At 27.3% G+C, this 21,768-nt stretch overlaps 1 protein-coding gene across 4 annotated transcripts in view; it reads left to right on the forward strand.

Annotated features, from left to right (window-relative positions):
* The window catches only part of LOC117167233 (transcription factor HIVEP3-like), a 48,305-nt gene extending 32,102 nt beyond the window's left edge, over positions 1–16,203 (forward strand). For all 4 annotated transcript variants that reach the window (XM_033352013.1, XM_033352016.1, XM_033352014.1 and 1 more), the window contains 4 exons: positions 102–2,105; positions 5,750–5,893; positions 9,572–9,872; positions 14,760–16,203. In XM_033352013.1, the coding sequence (XP_033207904.1) occupies positions 102–2,105; positions 5,750–5,893; positions 9,572–9,872; positions 14,760–15,182 (2,872 nt within the window). In that variant the 3' untranslated portion in view covers positions 15,183–16,203. The remainder of the gene's footprint in view (positions 1–101; positions 2,106–5,749; positions 5,894–9,571; positions 9,873–14,759) is intronic.
* Positions 16,204–21,768: the final 5,565 nt, after the last annotated feature.

Genomic DNA, 21,768 nt, shown 5'->3' on the forward strand with positions numbered 1-21,768 from the left:
AAAAAGCTGTGGTATCTGGAAAAAAACTCTGGAATTGTCAGAGCATTTTTTTCCAGGATTTGAATAGACAATCTGAATGATGAACCATTATTTAATTCCAGCTTCAAAACGAAAGGCAACCTAACGAAACACATGAAGTCCAAAGCTCACTACAAAAAGTGTGTCGAGCTCGGAATAGTGCCAGTGCCAACATCAGTATGCGACGAGAACATCGACAAAGAAGCAATTGCTCGTCTGCAGGCCGGTGGTGGAAACGGCGAAGAGTCCTCTTCCGAAGAAGATGACACTGAGGGCGAGGAAAGTGAAGAATCCGGAAGTGAAGAACAGGAAGCGGCCCAGAGCCTTCTCAGTTTAGCCCAACGTACTTCCAATAGCTTACCTGGTTTGATTTCTTCAGGACGACCAACAACATATCCATACACCCTGAGTCTTCCCAGTACTTCCGTAACAACCTCCGTTATTTCAACATCTGCAAATTCCAGTCCACTCACCTCACAAGGAACTTCAGTCATTCAAAACGAACTCTCCCATCGATATTATTTTCCCTCGAATCGCACAGTTTCCGAAGAGTCGAGATCAGAAAGCAGATCCGAATCGAGATCCGAATCGAGATCCGAATCTAGATCTGAGTCCAGATCCAGCGTCATTCAGTCTTCCATCAAGGATGAATCGGATCTCGAAATTGAAGAAATCGAACCAGTTCCTCGTCACTCATCCCAGCCAATGGATCTCACGACGAAGCAAATTTTTCAAACGATCCCACCTTCAAATCACAGATCCAAGCCTTCTTCTGATATTTTAACACCAGTTTCTGAACCTATTCTTCTTCAAACGATTGTCCAGAGTATGGAAAGGTTACCAGTTCAAGGTAGGGAGTGGAAGCCTGAGACTGATGGACACATGTTGCAGGCTTATCTGACTGAAAGACACGTGATGGACAGTAAAATCAAGGAGCAGTATCGTGTCGGGAGCTGCAAAGTCGACAAGCATACCAAAGAGAAGAGAGAATTGTACTTACAACAGGATCCCATCGTCTCGAGTCTCAACGTTGAGTCGCACGGTGTGCCAACTGTGACCTACACAGATCCAACGAAATTGCCGGCCACAGTTCTGGAATCGAGGATCAAGAACGTGTCGAAGCAGGCCTCGGATGATATCAAGATGGAGATCCGGGAGAAGATTTATCAGAATAATGTCAATATGGAGAGGCGGCCTTTCGATATTGAATCGATTCACAAAGACAAGGATCTCCCGCGAACTCCTCTGTCCCGAGATTGCTACGAGCCTCGACTCATCAATTCAGTTGCAAGAACATCGGTTGACTACAGCATGATCATGACTTCCAGTCTGCCAGATCGAAGCAATTTTGTCGTTGATCTGCCAGCTCTCAATTCACAGAATCTAGACTCGCAGAAGAGTTTTCTTCAGGATGTTAACAATCGGATTGGATCGCACGTGAAGAATGAAATTGACAGGAGTTCGATTTTCAACTCGATGAAGATGATGCGGGATGTTGATAGAGCTCGCGAAATCACGACTCAGTCCAATATTGATGTTAGGATAGCCCCGGAACTGAAACACAGATCTCAGACGCCCGATTTAAGACCGCCCAGTCGGGAAATTCGCACTCCGGATTTACGGCCTCCGAGTCGCGAGATGCGAAGCCAAGATTACAGGATCTCCAGTCAGGAGCTTCGAAATCCTAATCAGGAGTTTAAGATTTTGCATGATCCAAGAGCAAAGCAGGAATTTTCGCCTCTTCCTGGCATGGAAATGTCTTCTTCAATTGTGGAAGCTAGACCGCCGAGTCGAGACACGCGAATTTCAGATTATAGACATCAGGATCCAATTTTGCATGAGTCGGCGAATTTGCAGGATATTCCAAGAACACAGGGATTGGAAATTAGGGTTTCGGAAAGATCGGATTCGAAGCTGGGTGTTGAGATTCCAAAGCAGACTATTCATGAGAGTCTTAAACATTCGATGGCGAGGAAGATGGTGGTTGGAAGTCCGGCTTTTCGACTTCCATCGTCACCTGGAGGAAATTCGAAGCCGCAGGCGGAATTCTTACAACCATCGGGTGGTCCTACTCCGAATTATGTCAGGTTGGTTTTTTTTTTTTTATTTTTATTAATATTATTGTATTCAGGTAAATTTAGGGGTTTTGGAAGAACTCTGGCAAAAGTCAGGGAACTGTCAAAACCCTTTACCTTATTTTTTACCGTTGGGAATCCTTAAACTCGAGACCCTTATTTTCTATTCGAAACTTGAAGCTAAAATTGAGAATTATGAAATAAAATAATGAATGTTTAGTTTTCGTTACTCTAATATTGTTAAATCAAATATTCAAAGCAATTTTAATTTTCTATACTCGCAATTTAAATTCCCTAAAAGTTGTTTTGTTTATAAATAATTCAAAATTTAATTTTCAAGTTAAATTAAAAAGTAGCAAGAAATTCACGCGTCCTTGAATTTCTATTACCTAATATAAAACCGTAATCAATTTTAAAATCCATGATAACAAATTTTTCAATATTAAAAGTTTAAAAAATTGTTAAATGGAATTTAATAATTGATTACATTATTATATCTAACAGATACAAAAAATAAATAAATAACCATTTTTACGATCTGTTAATACCAAAGCAAAGAATTTTTCCTCTTCAGTTGCGAAAACGTTTTTCAAAACTTTTCTATTAAAAATTAAAAATTACTTTTTATTTTTAAAATTTCTCCAAATAATTCAATTTTAAAGGTTTATAATTTTAAAAAGTTACATTTCGAGAGGTAAAAATGGCGAAAACTTCATTTTTTATCTTAGACAAATGTTAAGTAATCAATTTTTAAAGTTCTACATTTTTTATATTTTGGAAAGTTTATTCTGAAATAATTTTATTTACAGATTCTCGATTTGAAAAAAAATATCTTAAATTGTGAACGCCCTGAATTTATTTTTCACAATTTATTTTTATTATTATGCAGTATAATTAATGTCGAAAACATTTATCTGTGAACAATTATCTGCAATTGTTTAGATTAAATACTTTAATAAAGAAAAAGGGTTCTCCGAGGGATTTTTTTTTAAAGGACTCATAAATTTCCTCTGTTTCCCGTCGAAGGGCTAGGATAATAAAATTGCAATTTTTATATATTTATTTAAAATTGTTTTATTCTGTTTATGAAAGATTTTATATTAAAAATATTTCAAGATTGAGATTTTGGTATTTGAATATTAATAATTGTCAGGGAAAATGAAAAAGTGATTAAGGAAAAATTGATGAATTTTGACAGTAAAGTTTTCCGGTCACTCATATAATATTCTTATTGATAATTTATTGGCCTTGTGTTGCTACTTAAATTTTTATTATATGGTTGAAAATTTAACAATTTTATGAAAAAGTCCTCCTTTTTATTTGGAAATTCAGCTGTTTTCCTATAAAGTTAACGTTTTGTTGAAAATTCAATTGAAATCTTTTTTTAATTCAACTTTTTCTTTTAGAAAATTCGTCTTTTTGGTTTGGAAATTTAAATGTTTTAGTATAAATTTCATCCTTTTTTGATGAAAATGCAACTGTTTATTTAAAAATTAATCTTTTTTATTAAATTTGTATGCTTTTGATCTGGAATAAAAATATTTTGTTGCTTGAAATATTAACTATATAAGTTAACAATTTTCTTGAAAAATCACGCTTTTTGTTGAAAATTTAACTGTTTTCTTGGAAATTTTTTCTTTTAGGATTGAAAATTCATATTTTTGTGCTGAAAAATTAATTAAAACCTTTCTTGGATAAAAATTCAACTCTTTTGTTCAAAATTCGGTTTTTTGGTAGTATTCAACTGTTTTTTTAATTTAAAATTGAAATGCATAAAATTAATATATTTGTTAATAATTCATCCTTTTTTTACGGAAAATTTAACCACGTGATAGGAGGTTGGACCGCTTTATTAAAAAATGATTATTTTTTTGTTGAAAAGTCGTCAGTTCAGTTAAAAGTTCATCTCTGATTAAATGTTCGTTTTTTTATTTGTTTGATGACAATTAATTTTTTTACTGAATATTTAACCATTTTAATTGAAAATTGATCTATTTGGTTGAAAGTGTAATTACTTCGTTAAAAATTGATCCTTTTTAATGGAAAATGCAGCTAATTGGGTAAAATATTAAATATTTCATTAAAAAAATAATTATTTTGTAACTTTTCCATTTTTGCTTGAAAATTATCTTATTCGGTTGAAAATTCATCTTCGTTGGTAGAAACTCTTCTTCCTGTTTTAAATTTCTTCTTTTTTGAGTAAAAATGCAACTGTTTGATTGAAAATGAAGTTTTTTTATTGAATTTTCCTCATTTTAATTGAAACATCATCACTGGTGGAGAACTTTAATATTTTGTTGAAGCCCCGTTTTTTGTTTTTGGCATTTAAATTCTCTTTTTTTTTATTTATAATTTCTAATGAAAAATGAAACTATTCGTTTGAAAATGCAATGCTTTTTGCTGCAAATTCAACTTTTTTGGTATAAAATGAATCCTCTCGGCTAAAAATGGTCTTTTTGGTTTTAAAACTGATCTCTTTTTGTAGCGATTTTATGTTTTTTGGTTCAAATATTATATTTTTCGTTGATTCACGGTTGTAGGAAAAAAATTCAAGTATGTTATTAAAAACTTCACTATTTTGTTGAAAATTAAATAATTTGGTTAGAAATGCAAATTTTGTTGGTTGAAGTTAAATCTTGTTTTATTAAAAATACGACCGCTTCGGTGAAAATTTCGTAATTTTTGATTAAAATTTGTCTTTTTTGGTTTGAAATTAAACGACATGGTTGTAAATGCAACTATTTAGTTTAAAATTAAATTTTTGGTCTGAAGATTCAACTATTTGGTTGAAAAACGTAATTATTTGATTGAAGATGCAACTGTTTTTGGTCCCAGTTTAATCTATTTATTTTTTAATTTAACCATTTCGTTAAACAGTCACTTTTTACGGTCGAAAGTTCCAACTATTTTACTGATAAATCGTCCCTTTGGTTTCAAAATTTATTTTTTGTAGTGCAAAAGTTATATTTTTCGGTTGGAAAAAATAAATTTGAAAATGTTTTTCTGAAATTATTATAATTTTTTGTATAAAAGATTCTAGGTTAAGAATATTACAAGAATAAAATCCTACTCTTTGAATATTGATGTACACTACATATAATTAATCTCAAAAGTCGCCAATCTTTAGAATGAATGATAAAATAAAATAAAATTACAGAAATTGCATTAACGATTAGATCGAAGTGCTTTTGTTTAACTGGCAGTAACTAAATGGAACGAAACTTACGGTCTGGTACCTGTTCAACAATGATTGAAATATTAAATGGAACATATAGATTTTGATCCGGCCCCTCAATTATTAAAAAATGTTTTAAATTATTATAATTATGCGAGGGCGGTTTGCTGACACGCGCGTGTCAACACCACGTGCGACGCATATGAGGTTACATTGTGAGGGCTGCTGGCCGACATGCGCGTGCGAACACGAAGTGCGCCGCATATGCGTCGCATATGAGGTCACATAAATCGGAATTTTCGCCATCACGGCGTGTTGAGCGTTCGGCACATCGTGCACGCACCATACGGGATAAGTGCCGACAGATTGTTATCTGGGGTCAAGGAAAAACCAGGAATTAGTCAGGGAATTTTGAAATTAAGTTTCGCGGTTACCCTCTTTTTCGGAACTATTAGCAAATCAAATGGGGTTTTGTTTTCAGTGTGATGGAGGATGGAAGAAGTGTTTGCGGAATGTGCAATAAGGTCTTCAGCAAGGACGCAAAGGAGAGTCATCTGAGGTTGCATATCAACATTCACTACTTCGAGAGACCATTCAGGTGCGAGAGTTGCGCAATTCCTTTTAGGTAAGAACCCGCAAAATCTCTCAAAATATGACTCTGAGAGTGTTTATGATAACCTTTATCAGGACGTTTGCTCACCTGGAAAACATGGAATTGTCAGGGAATTTTTATATAACTGGAAATGTCCGGAATTTTTCACGAGAATATGCTTAAATTTTTTAATTCGCAATGCAAAATTGAATAAAAATGTTTCTTTTTTTTTTGTAAAAGTAGCCTTATATTATTGGATTCAACTATTCTGTTGAAAATTTATCTTTTTGGGTTAAAAATTTTCTGGTCGAGCATGTTTTAAGGAAATATCGTCTTTTTGATTGAAAAATAAAAACAATTTGGTTGGAAATCCAACTATTTAGGATTGAATTCAACTGTTTGGTTGAAAATAAATTATTTTTTTACAAAGCTAAAAATTTGTGGTTGATAATTCAACTGTTTTGGGAAAAAATCGTCTTTTTAAGTTGAAAAAGCAACAATTTCATTTACATATTTTCTCTTTCTTGTCTAAAAAATCTTTCTTGATAGAAAATTAACATTTTATGTTAAAATTCATCTGTTTTAGTAGTATTTTGTTGAAACTCACCTTCTATGTTTGAAGTTTTATAATTACAATTGAAAATTCATCTCTTTCATTGAAAATTGAACTGTTTTTATGGAAATTCGTATCTTTTTGCATGCAATTTTTTTTCAACTGAAAATTTAATTATTCCATTTATTGATGGAATATTTATATTTTAAAATTCAATTTTAAATTTTGCTTGAAAAGTCGTGTATTTTGTTTAAAATTCAATGTTTTAATTAATAATTAGGGTCATTTTTAATAGAAATATCAACTTATTTTTTTGTTTGTTAAAAATTAATTTTTTTAAACTGAAAATATAAGTATACGATTTTTGGTTGAGAATTTATCTTCTTTAGATGAAAATGCATTTATTTTGTTAAAAATGTAACAATTTCTCTTGGAGATTCATCATGTTAGTTAAAAGTTCATCGCTTCATCCAAAATTTATCCATTTTGTTGAAAATTCTTTTTTATCTTGGTTGATAAGTAATTTTTTTAACAGCAAATTTAACTATTCATTATTTGGTTGAAAATTAATCTTTTCTTTTAAAAATTCATTTTTTGCTCAAAAATTCAACAGTTTGTTTAACAAAGTTTCTCTCTCGTGAGTGGAAAATATTCCTCTCGTTGAAAATTCGTGCTTTTTGATTGAATTTAACTGCTGTATTTGAAATTAAGATCTTTTTTGGTTGAAATATCAACTCTCATATTTTTATTCGAGAATTAATCTTTAGTTAAAAATGTATGTATTCTTTGAAATTTCTTTTTTGTTTTGTATTTTGAAAATAAAGCTTTTTTGTACTGAAACTTTGATTATGCTAGTTAACAGTTTAACTATTTTGTTGAAAATTCGTTTTGTTTTTGTTGAAAATTTATATTTCCAAGTGAAAAATTAAATATTCAATTTTTGATTGAAAATTCATCTTCTGTAGTTAAAGATTTATGTGTTTTCTTGAAAATTGAACTAACAACAAACAATTCTTTTAATTATTCAAATTCTTGGACTTTTGGAACAAATTAAATACATCGTTACTTATTTTATTATTATTTTGTATTTAAAATCTTTCTAAATTAAACATATTGATTGAATCAAAGTTACTTTTTCAAATTAAAAAAAAAAAACAATTATTTAATTTTGCATATTTAGACTACTATTTTTAGACATTCAGATATTTAAAAAGACTGAAAAAAAAATTTATAATAAACTCGTGACATTGTATACGTGCTCCAAGTGTATTGTTAAAAAAAACGCGAAATACTTGAACAGCTCCGTATTATGGAAAATGATACCCGGAACCGGAGAATATAATCGAGAAATAAACTCTGAGAATTTATGAGAAGCTCAGAATTTTTTTTATTTAATAGAAAATTGCAAAATGCAACTATTTGGCAGAGAATTCAACAATTTTGTTAAAAATGAATCCTCTTTAGTTAACAAAATTCGTCTTTTTGGATTGAAAATTTCATTTTTTTTTCGTAGAAACTTATTTTTTTGTTACAATTCTCAGCATTACTGAGTTATCTGGATTCTGTTTTGGATAAAAAACTCAACTTTTTTTGTAATCAAAAATTCTTCTGCTTCAAGATAAATTTCATATTTTTTGATAAAAATGCAACTATTTGGTAGAGAATTCAAAATTTTTTTTTTAAATGCATCCTTTTTGGTTAAAAAATTCATCTTTTTGGATTGAACATTCCATTTTTTTCGTAGAAACTTATTTTTTTGTTACAAAAATTGAATTTTGGATATTATTGAGTTATCTGGAATCTGTTTTGGATAAAAACTCAATTTTTTTGTAGTAAAAAGTTCTTCTGATTTAAGATAAATTTCATATTTTTTGATAAAAATGCAACTATTTGTTAGGGAATTTAACAATTTTGTTAAAAATTCGTCTTTTTGAATTGAAATTTCAATTTTTCTAGTAGAAAATTATTTCTTGTTCAAAAATGCATAGTTTGGTCGTGAAAACTCGACTAAAATCTTTTAGAACAGAAAATCAACTATTTTTTTGAAAATTTATTTTTTTGATTTAAAACTTCATCTGTTATAGAAGAAATTTTTTTTTACGAATTTGCAACTTTTTGGTTAAAAATCGTTCTTTATTGCTTGTTCAACTAATTTGTTTAAAACATTTGTTTGAATGGCCTTGTTAAGAAAACACTTTTTTGTTAAAGATTTATATTTAAATCTGAAAAGTTGCCTCGTTAGTTAAATGTTTAATTATCTTGTTGAGAATTAATTTTTTTAAATTGAAAATTAAACTACTTGAGTCCAAGTTAAACTACTTTTTTTTTAATTTAAAACTGATTTTTTAAACAGAAAATGTAACTTCCATTTTTTTAAAATTGATATTTTTTATTTAAAAATCCGCGTGTTAGTTGTAGACATTAATTTTTTAGTTTGAGATTTCCTTTTTTGTGTAAAATGCATCAGTTTCGTGGAAAATTAATTTTTTGTTGAAGTCATATTTTTTGTTTGAAAATTGAATTTTTGTAAGAAAATTTGTCTTCCGGTTTGAAGGGTCAATAATTTAGATAAACTTCTATTTGTTTTTTGAGTGGAAAATCTTTATTTGTCTTTTTTTATTAAAATAAAAACTGACACTTTTTCGTTGGCAATTTATCTTTTCAGGTTGAATATTCGAATATTACGCTAAAAATTCAATAATTTTGTTGAAAATTCTAGTATTTTGTTAAAGAGTTATCTTGTAAAGTAGAAAAAAAATTTTTTGTTTCTTTGAAATAAATTAATACATTTGAAAATGTTAAATTTGATATTAAACACTGTTTTATTCCGTTTTTAAAATATTCTATGGTAAAAATATCTAGAAAATAATTTATATTCAACCGTTGATGTAACCTGAACAATAAAAATATTGTTAGAAATCATAAATTCTTAAATTCTCTTAAATTCTTGTAAATTCTCCTAAATTCTGTCATATTCTTGGTTATATAACCTGAACGTAAATTCTGAGGAATTTAAGAACTCACCCTGTTTATCAACAATCAGATTGTCAGAAACACTACGAATTGTTGATGCGTGGTAAAAAGTATTTTTCAATAAAAATAAAGATGTATGTTTTCAAGATTATTGTAAAGAAAGGACGGATGTCTTTTAATTTTAGAACCAAGGGCCATCTGACGAAGCACCAGCGATCCATTTCCCATCGGAATAAGGTCAGCATGACTTCTACTTTCGGTGCAGCAACTAGCAGCAATCCGAGGCCTTTCAAATGTGATGATTGCAACAGTGCGTTCAGGATACATGGACACTTGGCCAAACATTTGCGAAGCAAACTCCACATTATGAAGCTGGAGTGCTTGGGGAAATTACCTTTTGGGACCTACGCTGAAATGGAGAGGTCTGGTGTCAATCTCAACGATATCGACACTACGGACTGTGATAATAGTCTTACTAGTCTTCAGGTGAGTTTCCAGTCCTGGAAATAAAAGGAACAATTTTCTTATGCTTTGTTTGAATTTATTTTTCAGGTTCTTGCTCTCATTTGTCCGCCAATGCCCATATTTCTTTACTTTTCTATTTGGAAAAATATGTTTGAACTTGTATGCTCAATGACTGATTAGAAGTGTATTAAGAAAGTAGTTTAACTTTTAACTAAGTAGTTGAATTTTAAATGCAAAAAAGATAAATTCAAAAGAAAACAGTAATAGTTGATATTTTAACCCAGAATTAATTTTCATTATCAATCAAAAATAGTCGAATTAAACTAGTAAGGATGAATTTCCAACAGAATATTTGAATCCTCAACCAAAACAGAGCAATTTTTAAATAAGTATTTGCATTTTTAATAAAAAAAGTTGAGCTTTCTACAAAACAGTTGAATTTTCAAACAAATAGTTATTAGTTATTAAAAAAAAATGAATTCTCGACAAAATTGATCAATTTTTAACCAAATAGTTAAATTCTCAACAAATTACATACATTTTTATGTAAATACTTTAAAAAATGGATGTAATCTTAGTCCAAATTTTACTTTAATAATTTTCAGTTTATATATATATTTTTTTCCTACATATTTTGAACTAAATAGTTGAATTTTTGACTAACGAAGATCAATTTTTAACCAAAAATGGAGTAGTGAAATTTCCATTACAAATTGTTTGAATTTTTAAGCCCTGAAGACTCAGTTTTCAACTAAAATGATGAATTTTCAACGACAAAAAAGTGAATTTTGAAGGAAGTAGTTCAATTTTCAGCCAACAAGGTCATTCTTTAATCTAAAAAAATTAATTTTCTACAAGAAATGAAATCATTGATATTTTAACAGAACAAAATTTTAATTAAAAAAAAAAAAAAAAAAAACAGTTGAATTCTGCCAAAAATATGTATTTTTTACAAAACGGTCGAGTTTTCAATTAATTGAGAAAAAAATTTTTTTCAACAACAATAAAACAAATTTTTAACTAAAATGCTAAATTTGGAACAACAACAAAATGAACTTAAGAAAGTAGTTCAACCTTCAACCAAGGAGTTGAATTTTCAAGAAGAATCAGAAAGATCAATATTCTATACAAAATTTTAATTTTTAACTAAAACTTTATTTTTACTTTTATTTTTACTTCTTAATTGTTTTTGCTTTTAAACATTTTTAATTATATTTTTTTCCTTTCTAGAAATTTTTAACTAAAAGGCTGAATTTTTAAACTAAGACGGATCAAATTCTTAACCAAAAGTGGAGTAGTTACATTATCATTTAAGAGAATTGATTTTAGATTTTTAGAACACGAATTTTGTACAAAACAGCGTTTAATATTTTACAATATGGTTGAATTTTATACCAAATTATTTGAATTTTTAAACCCAAGCTACGAACTTTTCTACAAAACAGTTGAATTTTCAACCAAGTATTTGATTTTTCAAAAAAATGGTTAAATTTTTAGTTGAAAAAGAAATTAATTTTTAACTGTAAAAAGGAATTTTCATCTAAAATTGTGAATTTTTAACAACAAAAAAATACGTTTAATAGAGAAGTTTAACTTTCAACCAAGGAGTTGAATTTTCTACCAAAAAACATGATTTTACAAAGAAAAAAGTGTAGAAATTGGTATTTTGACAAAAAAAATGGTTTTAATTAAAAATAAAAAACAGTTGAATTCTACCAAAAACATCCAACAAAAACGAGTTTTTTTACAAAGTACTTAAATCCTCGTTCAAAAAATTTTAATTTTAAATAAAATACATACATTTTGTACTAAATATTTGTTTGTTCAAACAAGAAGATTAATTCTCTATCAGAAAAGACAAATGTTTAGTAAAACATATACATTTTTAAACAAATAGTTCAATTTTCAATCAATAAGATTAATTTTATACCGAAAAAGATGAATTTTCAATCAATTACATCAATTTTCAAGTGATGTTAGTCCAAATTTTATTTTATTTATTTTTAGTTTGTATATTTTTCGCTTATAAACATTTTTTATTTACATTTTTTTCATTCTTAGAAATTTTCAACTAAAGGGTTGAATTTTCAAACTAAAAAGGATCAATTTTTAATCAAATGGGTTAAAAACTGAATTTTTATTTAAAATTCGGAATTTTTAACAACAAAAATGAACTTCTAAGAAATTAGTTCATCTTTAAAGAAGAGTTCAATTTCCAACACAAGAAGATGACTTATCAACGAGAAATGTAATATTTTATATTTCAACAAAAGAATATTTTTATTTTATATAAAAAACAATTAAATTCTACCTAATACAGTCGAACAGAATTAATTTATTTTAATAACTTGAAAATTTAAGTATTTTATCAATTTGGTTAAAAAATACTTTTTTTTTTTAGTTGAAGACTTATCATTTTACTTTAAAATTCACTTGAACTATTCGATATTCTGTAGAAAATTTACATTTCTTGATCGAAATGTAATCTTTTTTGCTAAAAAATGTTCTGTTTTGTAGAAAATACAAGTATTCTATCCACAATTCGGTGAACAATTCATATTTTTGGTTGAAAATTTATTACTCTTTTTTAAAATTAATTTATTTCGCTAAAAGTTCGTTTATTTTTAATTAAAAATTAATTTTTTTAACTGAAAGTGTAACTATTCCAGTTTTGCTTGAAAATGTATATTTTTAGTTGAAATTGAATTAGTTTTGCTAAAAACTCGTTGTCTTGTTGTTTAAAATTTACTTTTCTAACTGAAACTTGAACTATTTTAGTTTTGGTCTGTTAATTTATATTAGATGAAAATTGATATATTTCATTACAACTGTATCATTTTTGGTTGAAAAATGATTGTTTTAAATAAAAATGTAATTCTTCTATTTTTTGTTAAAAAATCTTTTTTTTTGTGAAAAAAACAAACTTTTGTTGAAAATTGATTTCCTTTTCCGGTAAAATATTTATTTATCCAACATTTTAACTATTCTAATTTTGGTTGAAAACGGATCAATTTTTAGATGAAAATTCATATACTTCGTTGAAAATAAGTCTTTTTTTTGGTAGAAAACTAATCTTTTGGGTTGAAAATTCCACTAAAAATGTGGTTAAAAATTCATTTCTTAGGATCACAATTTATCTTTTTATTTGAAAATTCAACTGAAAAGTGTTTAAAATATATTTAGATATGTTTATGTTTTCGGTTACTTTGATTTCTTTTACCATTTAAATTAAGAGCCCTTTCCAATTTGAAGCGATACATTTTCCCGCGAAATTTAAATAATCTACTTTATTATTAATATTTATAGAAAATACGATTTTTTAAATTCTAATTGAAAATCCTTACAAATTCTCACTAACCCTCATCACTTATACCTCTGAAAAATGACATATTACTTAAATGGGGTCAAATTGACTCCAGCTGACTTTGAAACGTTGTCATACTGATTAAGTGTATGGTTTCAACTTAAAAAAATTCACAGACGCTATTCAATATTTTAGAAAAACTTTTATTTATTTTTTGAGTGGAAAATCTTTATTTGTTTTGAAAATCGTCTTTTTCGTCTTAAAATTCTTTTCTTTTGTTGTATAAATTTAATTCTTTTTTTATTAAAATAAAAACTATGACACTTTTTCGTTGGAAATTTGTCTTTTTAGGTTGAATATTCAACTCTTATGTTAAAAATTCAATTATTTTGTTGAAAATTCTAGTATTTTGTTAAAGAGCTATCTCTTAAAGTAAAAAGAAAAAAACATTTTTTTTTTGTTTGAAATAAATTAATACATTTGAAAATTTTAAATTTTTATTGGGCATGGTTAAACTGCGATACACCACCTGGTGCCAAAAAATCGAACTAGAAAGAATAATCACGATTTTAAAGATGCATTTTAATTTATACATAAAAGTATTTTAATATTTTTCTCAAAAAAAAAAAAAACAATTATTGTTCTCTTTATTGTGATTTTGAAAAGATAATAAAATTAAATGGACTTATTTTGAAGCAAAAACGAACGTTTAAATTTATTCGTATTTAAATTCCAGTCGTCTATTATTCGTATTCTTGGCATTATATGGATAAAATGTCGCGTTACATACATTAATATAAAGTTTATTTAAACTTAAAATGCATTGAAAATCACATGAAATAATTAAGTAATTGTATTTTTTTTAAAAACCTATTTCACAAAAATGTGTTTTTTCACTGTATAAGATGGAAATGCTATCTAAAATTATTTGTTTTTGATGAATATTTGTTTTTAGTATTTAATCATTGTTTTATACTTCACAAAACAATCGTAAAAACACTTTTATCCAAAAATAAAAATACATGTTTAAAATTGTACCTGCTCTTTCTAGTTCCATATTTCGGTACCAGGTGGCGAAATGGTAGACCACCATTCCCAATATGAAACACTGCTTTATTCCGCTTATAAAATATTCTATGGTCAAAATATCATAAGATTGAAATTCTGGTATTTGAGTATTGATGATTTTAAATGAAAAATTAGTCAAAGAAAAATCAGAGAATTTTGAAAATGTCACGCGTCTAAGTTTTCCGGGAGTGCTGGGATCTTGTTATTCCACCTTGTGACATTTATTAAGTAATGTGCATATTTTAAATTCCTGAATATGTGTGACCTAGGAAATAGTTTATATTCAACCGTTGATATAATCTAAACAATAAAAATATTGTTAAAAATCATAAATTCTTAAATTCTTTTAAGATTTCCTAAATTCTGTCATATTCTCGGTAATTCACATTTTATACTGAAGTTGATGTTGAGGTCATTCTGATCCCGTCTAGGTGATGAGGGTTAAATTCTCATTACTCGTGAGAATTTCTCCGAGCCCTTCAAAATCTTAAGAACACTAAATTACATCAGATTGATTGTTGAATTTATTTTTAAAGATCCTGGCTCAGAAACTCTACGAGAAAGATCCAAGCAAAATGAGTCAATGGGACATGGAGTCTGTTCAGAGTCAAGGAGCCAGTAGAGGTGAAACTTCATCAGACGAGGGTGAGCCAATTCCATCTCATCCGATTCATCAATATGCAAGTCAAGTTGGCCCCGACGGCGAAGTCTCCCGAGCATATCATATGCCAATTCACGAGGAATCGAAATCTTTGGCTTTCAAGTGTTCAATTTGTTCAGCGTCAATGCACACCTTGAAGGAACTGCAAGTCCACTGTTTCGTCGAGCACAACATTGAAACCGAATCGCGAGAAAAGGACATCTCTTCCTCCTCCTCGTCCTTGCAGAAACGTTTTCCCGAAGAGATTGCAATTCGACAAGACGTCGAGGCTGCTGCGAAAAAACTAGATGATATATAGTGCCAAAATATTTCAATTTACGAGAGAATATTTAACTTTTTCGTTAACTGTTGGGCAGTTTAGTAAATCGCTCGTATGTTTTGATAACAAATACGGCCACAAGTTCAAATCTACGCACTGCATCTTCCAGTTAAAGGCGACTCTCTTCAATCGGAGAATGAGGACCGAAGCATTTATCCAAGACAAGAAGAAGAAGTAAGTCTTTAAAAAAAATGAAAAAAACTGGTCTTCCCATTACTCCCTTTCATTGAAAAAAAAAAACACGAGATTTCAGTACTGTTATTGTCTCAAGAATGATATTTATGTGCCCATTATAGTTTTTAGCTAGTGTTTTAGGGTGCTATGGACTGGCATGTGATTCTGTATTTAAAGTGCAAATGTTGCGTGCAAACTTAAAGAGTATTCTAATATTACGAATTAATATTATCTATTAATCATTCGTATATATTAAACACACACACACACATATATATATTATATATATATTTGTATGATATCGCAGCGAAGAACCATTGCAAAAGATATTGTTGACACATCGGAGAAATTGTGTTTTGTATATATTTCTGTATAGAGACTTTCGACTCGCGCCAAACATTACTTAGTATTAGCGTTTCAACCCTTAGGAAACAGATTGGAATTTTTTTTTTCTTCGGATCAGACGTTTTAATCCTTTATCAGCAGTCTTCCCCGAACAATTTTTAGACAATCGTCCTCCGATCGAAAAAGAATTCTTCCCATTATCAACGATTGCATCTATCGAATCGACTTTTGAACATCGAATAGATTAGTATCAGTGTTGGGAAGTTACAATTTCAAATCATTTAAAGTATGAATTTTATTTTTTGTCCGGAAATTTTATAAATTTCTAGAAGAGAATATCCAGTTGCTTGAAATATCACAAATTTCATATGATATGATAGAATACCATTTTATATCATTTTTATTTTAACTTTTTAGTTATATAATCATTGAGTTTACAATGAGGAATTATACAATCTTTTACTATAAAGTTTTTTTATTGAAAACAATTACAAATTAAAAGCATTCGAAAGTGAAGTTTTGTTGAAAAACAAACGTTTTAAGTTGATCAGCTGTAAATATAAATTAATTTATGATTTTTAAAACTGAACGGTATTTTGAGTTGTAAAAATTGAAGAATAAATTGATTTTACAAGGAGATTTTGAATATGTTGAAATTTAAAGAATTCGCCAATTTTATTGTTGAAATATTCGAAAAATTTCGATTGGAACTTTATAACCTATTTTCCAATTTTAAGTAATATCAAATTAATATATGAGATTGCATGATTTTACCGAAATCTTAGAAAATTTAAAACTTGAATTTTAAAAGTTCAAAATTTTCTAAGTCTTGAATTCAGTAAATTACAGAAACTTCAAATTGTCGATATTGTTAAATTTTCTATAAATATTAAAAAAAATAATATTTAATGTTTTGTATAAAACATTTCAGGAATTTTATATTTCTAAATTTTCTTAGTTTCATTATCTTTCTCTTTCGAAATGATTTTAATTTCTTTCATAAATATTTCCAGTAATTTTAGTATTTTGTTTCTAATTTTAAATTTTCATTTTTTTGCCAAATGCAAAATTCGACTAAAACTTTATAAACTATTGTCAAATTTTACACGATTTCAAATGAAGAACTGGGATGGAATGCGCAATACCGAAAATATAATTACTAAACTATAAAATTACCGAAAAATAAATATTTCAAAGATTTCAAATCATCAAAAAAAATTACCGATATAATGTTTACTAACGAAATTTAAATATTACCAATGTGAAAGTTAACGAAGCTAGAGAACTTTAGAAAATTTAAAACCCGAATTTTCAAAATGTTCTAAATCTTGAATTCATTAAATTGCAGCAACTTCAAATTGTCGATATTATTAAATGTCCTATAAATATTAAAAAAATAATATTTTATATTTTGTATAAAATATTTCGAGAATTTGATATTTCTAATTGTTCCTAGTTTCATTATCTTCCTCTTTCGAAATGATTTTAATTTCTTTAATATACATTTTCAGTAATTTTATTTTTTTATTTTCTAATTTAAAATGTTCACTTTTTTGACAAATGCAAACGTTCGACTAAAACTTTATAAACTATTGTCAAATTTTTTACAATTTTAAATTAAGAACTGGGATAGCGTGAATAATACCGGAAATAAAATTACTAAAAAATAAAATTACCGAAAAATAAACATTTCAAAGATTTCAAATCATCGAAAAAAATCACTGATAATATTAAGGAACGAAATTTAAATATTGCAAAAGTGAAAGTTAACGAAACCAGACAATTTTAGAAAATTTAAAACCCGAATTTTCAAAGTTCCAAATTTTCTAAATAACTGGGATGACATGAATAATACCGGAAATATAAATACTAAAATATTAAATTACCGAAAAATTTCGAATTGCCGAAATAAACTACCGATAATGTTTATTAATGAAAAATTTAAATATTAAGAAAATGGAAGTCGACGAAAACAAATGTTTAAATCCGAATTTTTAAAATCTTTAGAATTAAAATTCTCGAATTCAGTGAATTACAGCATTTTGATTGTAAATTTCTGAAGACAAAAAAATGTTGATATTTTATATCTGTCAGAATAATATTTTATTTTAGGTGCGTGCAGTTTGAAATTAAAAACAGTTTACGACATTTTTGGGAATATGAAATTTCGTTTTTTAAAAGATTTCGGAAATTTTATATTTCTAAATTTTCATTGTTTTTGAAGTATTCCATTTCGAATTCAGTAAACTACAGAAATTTCAAATCCCTGGTATTAGTAAATTTCCGAGAAAGAAAAATATTTTGTATTTTGCGTCTGCGAAGATAATGTTTTATTTTATACACGTGTAGGTTAAAATTAAAAACAACTTACCAAAGCAGGAATTTGAAATTTCTTGTTTGAAAATATTTCGTTAATATTATTTCCAATTTTTTCTAGTTTCGTTGATTTGAATTTTTTCAATATTCTATTTCGGTAATTATTTTTTTTATTTTTTTTTATGACACGTTTTTATTTAATTGCAAATCCTATTCCAATATTGTGTCGGTCTAAAATAATACATTTCTGACACATTCAATTTGAAATTATTTAATTAAAAAAAAGAAACGTATTCGAAGATTTAGCAATATTTTGCAGCTCATTTAAAATGGGCTTTCAAGTATTTCAAATATTGAAAACTAAACTATTTGAAACTGAATTTTTTAAAATAGCCTTGAATTGTTCAAATTTCAAGCTGCTAAAGTTAAACTTTGAATCTTACAATATTAATTTTTCTATTTAAAAAATGTTTAATTTTTAAGTAAAAGTGTTCAGTTTTAAACCAAATTTAAAATCGTTCAAATTTTAATGTTTCGAATTTAAAATTACTTAGAACTTTATAAATTTTATACACGTAAATTATTGAATGTTTCAATCGAAAATTTGTTAAGCTTAACTTTGAAAAGTGTCCCACTTAGAACGGCAAGCCTTAAAGGAAAATATGCACAGAATATGAACATTACTGAAATTTATTTTGAAAAAATCGAATTTAAATAATTGAATATCTGCAGCATTGCAAATTATTCTTTCTGAGTAACTTCTCCAGCACTGAGTAGTATTTTAAAACGATTTATGACTATTTTCAAGTCTTCAGACTGTGATCTCATATCTAGATATCTATTTTAATTGACAGATTTTTATTCTGCAAAACTTTTCCACGACTGATAGAAGAAAATCTGTTTTTTAGAGTTTTGAGTAAGAACTTTTATCTTAAGTTGTTTTTTTTTCTCTCTTTAGCGGTCTTCGAGAGTCGATTCGATTTTGTGAATTTGTCTTGTTGATTCAAAAGCATCGCGCTCAATCATTGTCTTTGCTGACTTCCATTATCATTCACCTCGATTATCATGAATCGTACCTTCGAGTGCTTGAGATAAAAGATAATCAATTTTTCGCACAAAACAATGTACAACGAGGTGCAATTGCAGAAATTGTCGCCCAAACAATATCAGTGTAGTCTAGATTTTTAAACGTAGCAGTCGATGTAATTGTCTATTGTCATTTCTATCAGTCCTTCTCACAGACTAGATACGAGCTTCCAAGATGTGCATGTGTTCTCAAAATGCCAAGCCAACTATTTCTCTAAAAAAGATGAAAAGAAAAAAAGAAAAGAAAAACAACCAGTTTTTGGATTCCTAGCGATCGGAATTCAAAACGTTTTATTTGTGATAACAAAAAATATACCTGTAGTATATTTTCGAAAGAAGATTCGTGAAATGTATTTTTCAAGGGGTTTCAAAAGATACTTTAGGCGTTCAAAAGTAAAACCCACATATCAGTAGTTTTGTATTTATCAGGGTGGCCGCTGGACCGGAAAACACTAGGAAATCTCTTTTTTTTTCTTTTTTTTTTTTTGAAAAATTATTTACAAATTTAAAATGAGTTTGATCTCAACTTTTTCTTTAATGTTGAGTTCGATTTTTAACTTTTTGAATTATGATATTCAGTTCACAACATGTAATTCTAAAATATTTTTACAAATTTTCCAGTTTAGACTTGTATTTTTGAGTCTTAAGATATTAATTAATAAAATTTTTAATGTAGTTTTTAAAGAATTAAAAGCTTTTGAAATTGAATTTTTTGTATAAAACGCGATTTTACTTGATCAACTGTAAATGTAAATAAGATAACTTTTTTAAAAAAATTGAACTGTACTTTAATTATTAAAAAGTAAACAATAATTGATTTTGTAAGACGATTCTGAATCTGTTCAAAACTTAATTAATTATATAAATTAAATTAAATTTAAATATTCAAAAAAATGTACAAATTTTAACATAAAAATTGAAATTTTTCGATGTAAACTTGTTATCTAGTAAAATTTAATATTTGAAATAGAAAGCCTTAAATCGTTAAAATTTCAAAGAATTAAATTTAAACTTTAAACGTTACAGTTTTAATTGTTATATTAAATAAAACATTATTTTTTAGCTAAAATTGTTGATTTATGTTGTATAAATAACAATTGAACACTTATTAATTAAGGAAAAATTTTAGTTTAGAATTTTTCATACAATTCAAAATAAATTTAACACTTGAAATTATTTCAAATAATTTAAAACAAAATATAGATTTGTGCAGATTTTGAACAAAACATTTAGAAAGTTTTAAAGAATTGTGAAAGATTTTAAAAAAAGCTTCTAAGATCTCTAGAAAAATTAAAACTGATTTTTTATTTTTAAACATTTAATTTTAAGAAAATGTTTAAAAAGAACTTAAGAAATTCCAATATTGTCAAAAAATAATATGAAAGATTTTAAAATAATTTTTTTACTGGGCAGGTTTTTTTAAATTTTGGGAAGTTAGAATAATTAAAAAAAAATTCAGTAGTTTTGAAAAAAATATATATAATTTGAAATTATTTCAAAACAATGTGAACCAAATGTTCAATTTTAAAGATTTAAATTCTGGAGCTTTTCAAAGATTTTTAAATGTTTTAAGATGATCACAAATTCCTTGATATTCTTTGAAAATGATTTTTTAAAGTCAATTTTAAGAGAATATTAAAAAAAAAACAATTTTTTATAAATTTGGAAATACCTAAAACTTAAATAATTTAAATTCTAATTTAAAAAGTGTTCAGTTAAAAAAAACATTTTTGATTGTTCAATTTTTATCGTTTCTAGCTTGAAATTGCCTAAATTGATAACATGGCTTTATATATTTTTTGAACTGAATCTTTTAACTGTACAATTTATAAAAGTTAAAACATTTTACACTTTAACTGCATTTAATTTAAAATTGCTAATTTGTAAATAATTGAACCTTTGAAGTTTTTCATTTCATTAACCGTAAACAAAATTTTGCAAACCCGGAAATGACCAGGATTTTTTTTTTAAATTAAAACGGCCACCCTGTTCATTCTAACAAAGATATTGAACAATTTCGATAATTTAACAAATTGGTATAATATCTTTGAATCTAATGATACCGAATTTTAAAAACGAGGAACAATTTTAAAATGTAACGCGTTTTAGTTACGAAATCTTGAAAAGGGCTTTGCTCAATATTATTAGGGGAATTATAATTATAAAATTAAAAAAAAAAAAGAGGAAGTCTGAAATTTTATTAAAAGTGGAAAAGAATTTTAAAAATCTATTTAAAAAATGATAAAGTCTATTTAAGTTATGAACAATGGCTAGATTTACTGGATAAATGTACCTAAAGTTGCAATTTTTTTCCGTTGGCTTGGCTGCTTCCAGTCTCAGTATTAGATTTTAATCACGAAAACCAATTACTTTTGTCCGAATGATATCGTTTCCTAACATTAATTATTATTATTATTATTATTGATCGTTGATTCTTGTCATCCAGGAGCATGAATGGAATATCGCTGAAGCCATCCTTCTATTTTACAAGCGGTTTCGATTCTTGTTTGTGTCTCGATACTGACACTTACAAATTGTTGGCGTCGTCTAATGTTTTATATATTGTATTGTGTAAAAAAGTAAGGGTGTCTAGGATTTTATAAGCGTATACAGGAGAAACTAAGGCTTTGCGAAGATATGTGTA

The sequence above is a fragment of the Belonocnema kinseyi genome, chromosome 2 (assembly GCF_010883055.1).
Source record: "Belonocnema kinseyi isolate 2016_QV_RU_SX_M_011 chromosome 2, B_treatae_v1, whole genome shotgun sequence".
Taxonomy (NCBI): Eukaryota; Metazoa; Arthropoda; class Insecta; order Hymenoptera; family Cynipidae; genus Belonocnema; species Belonocnema kinseyi.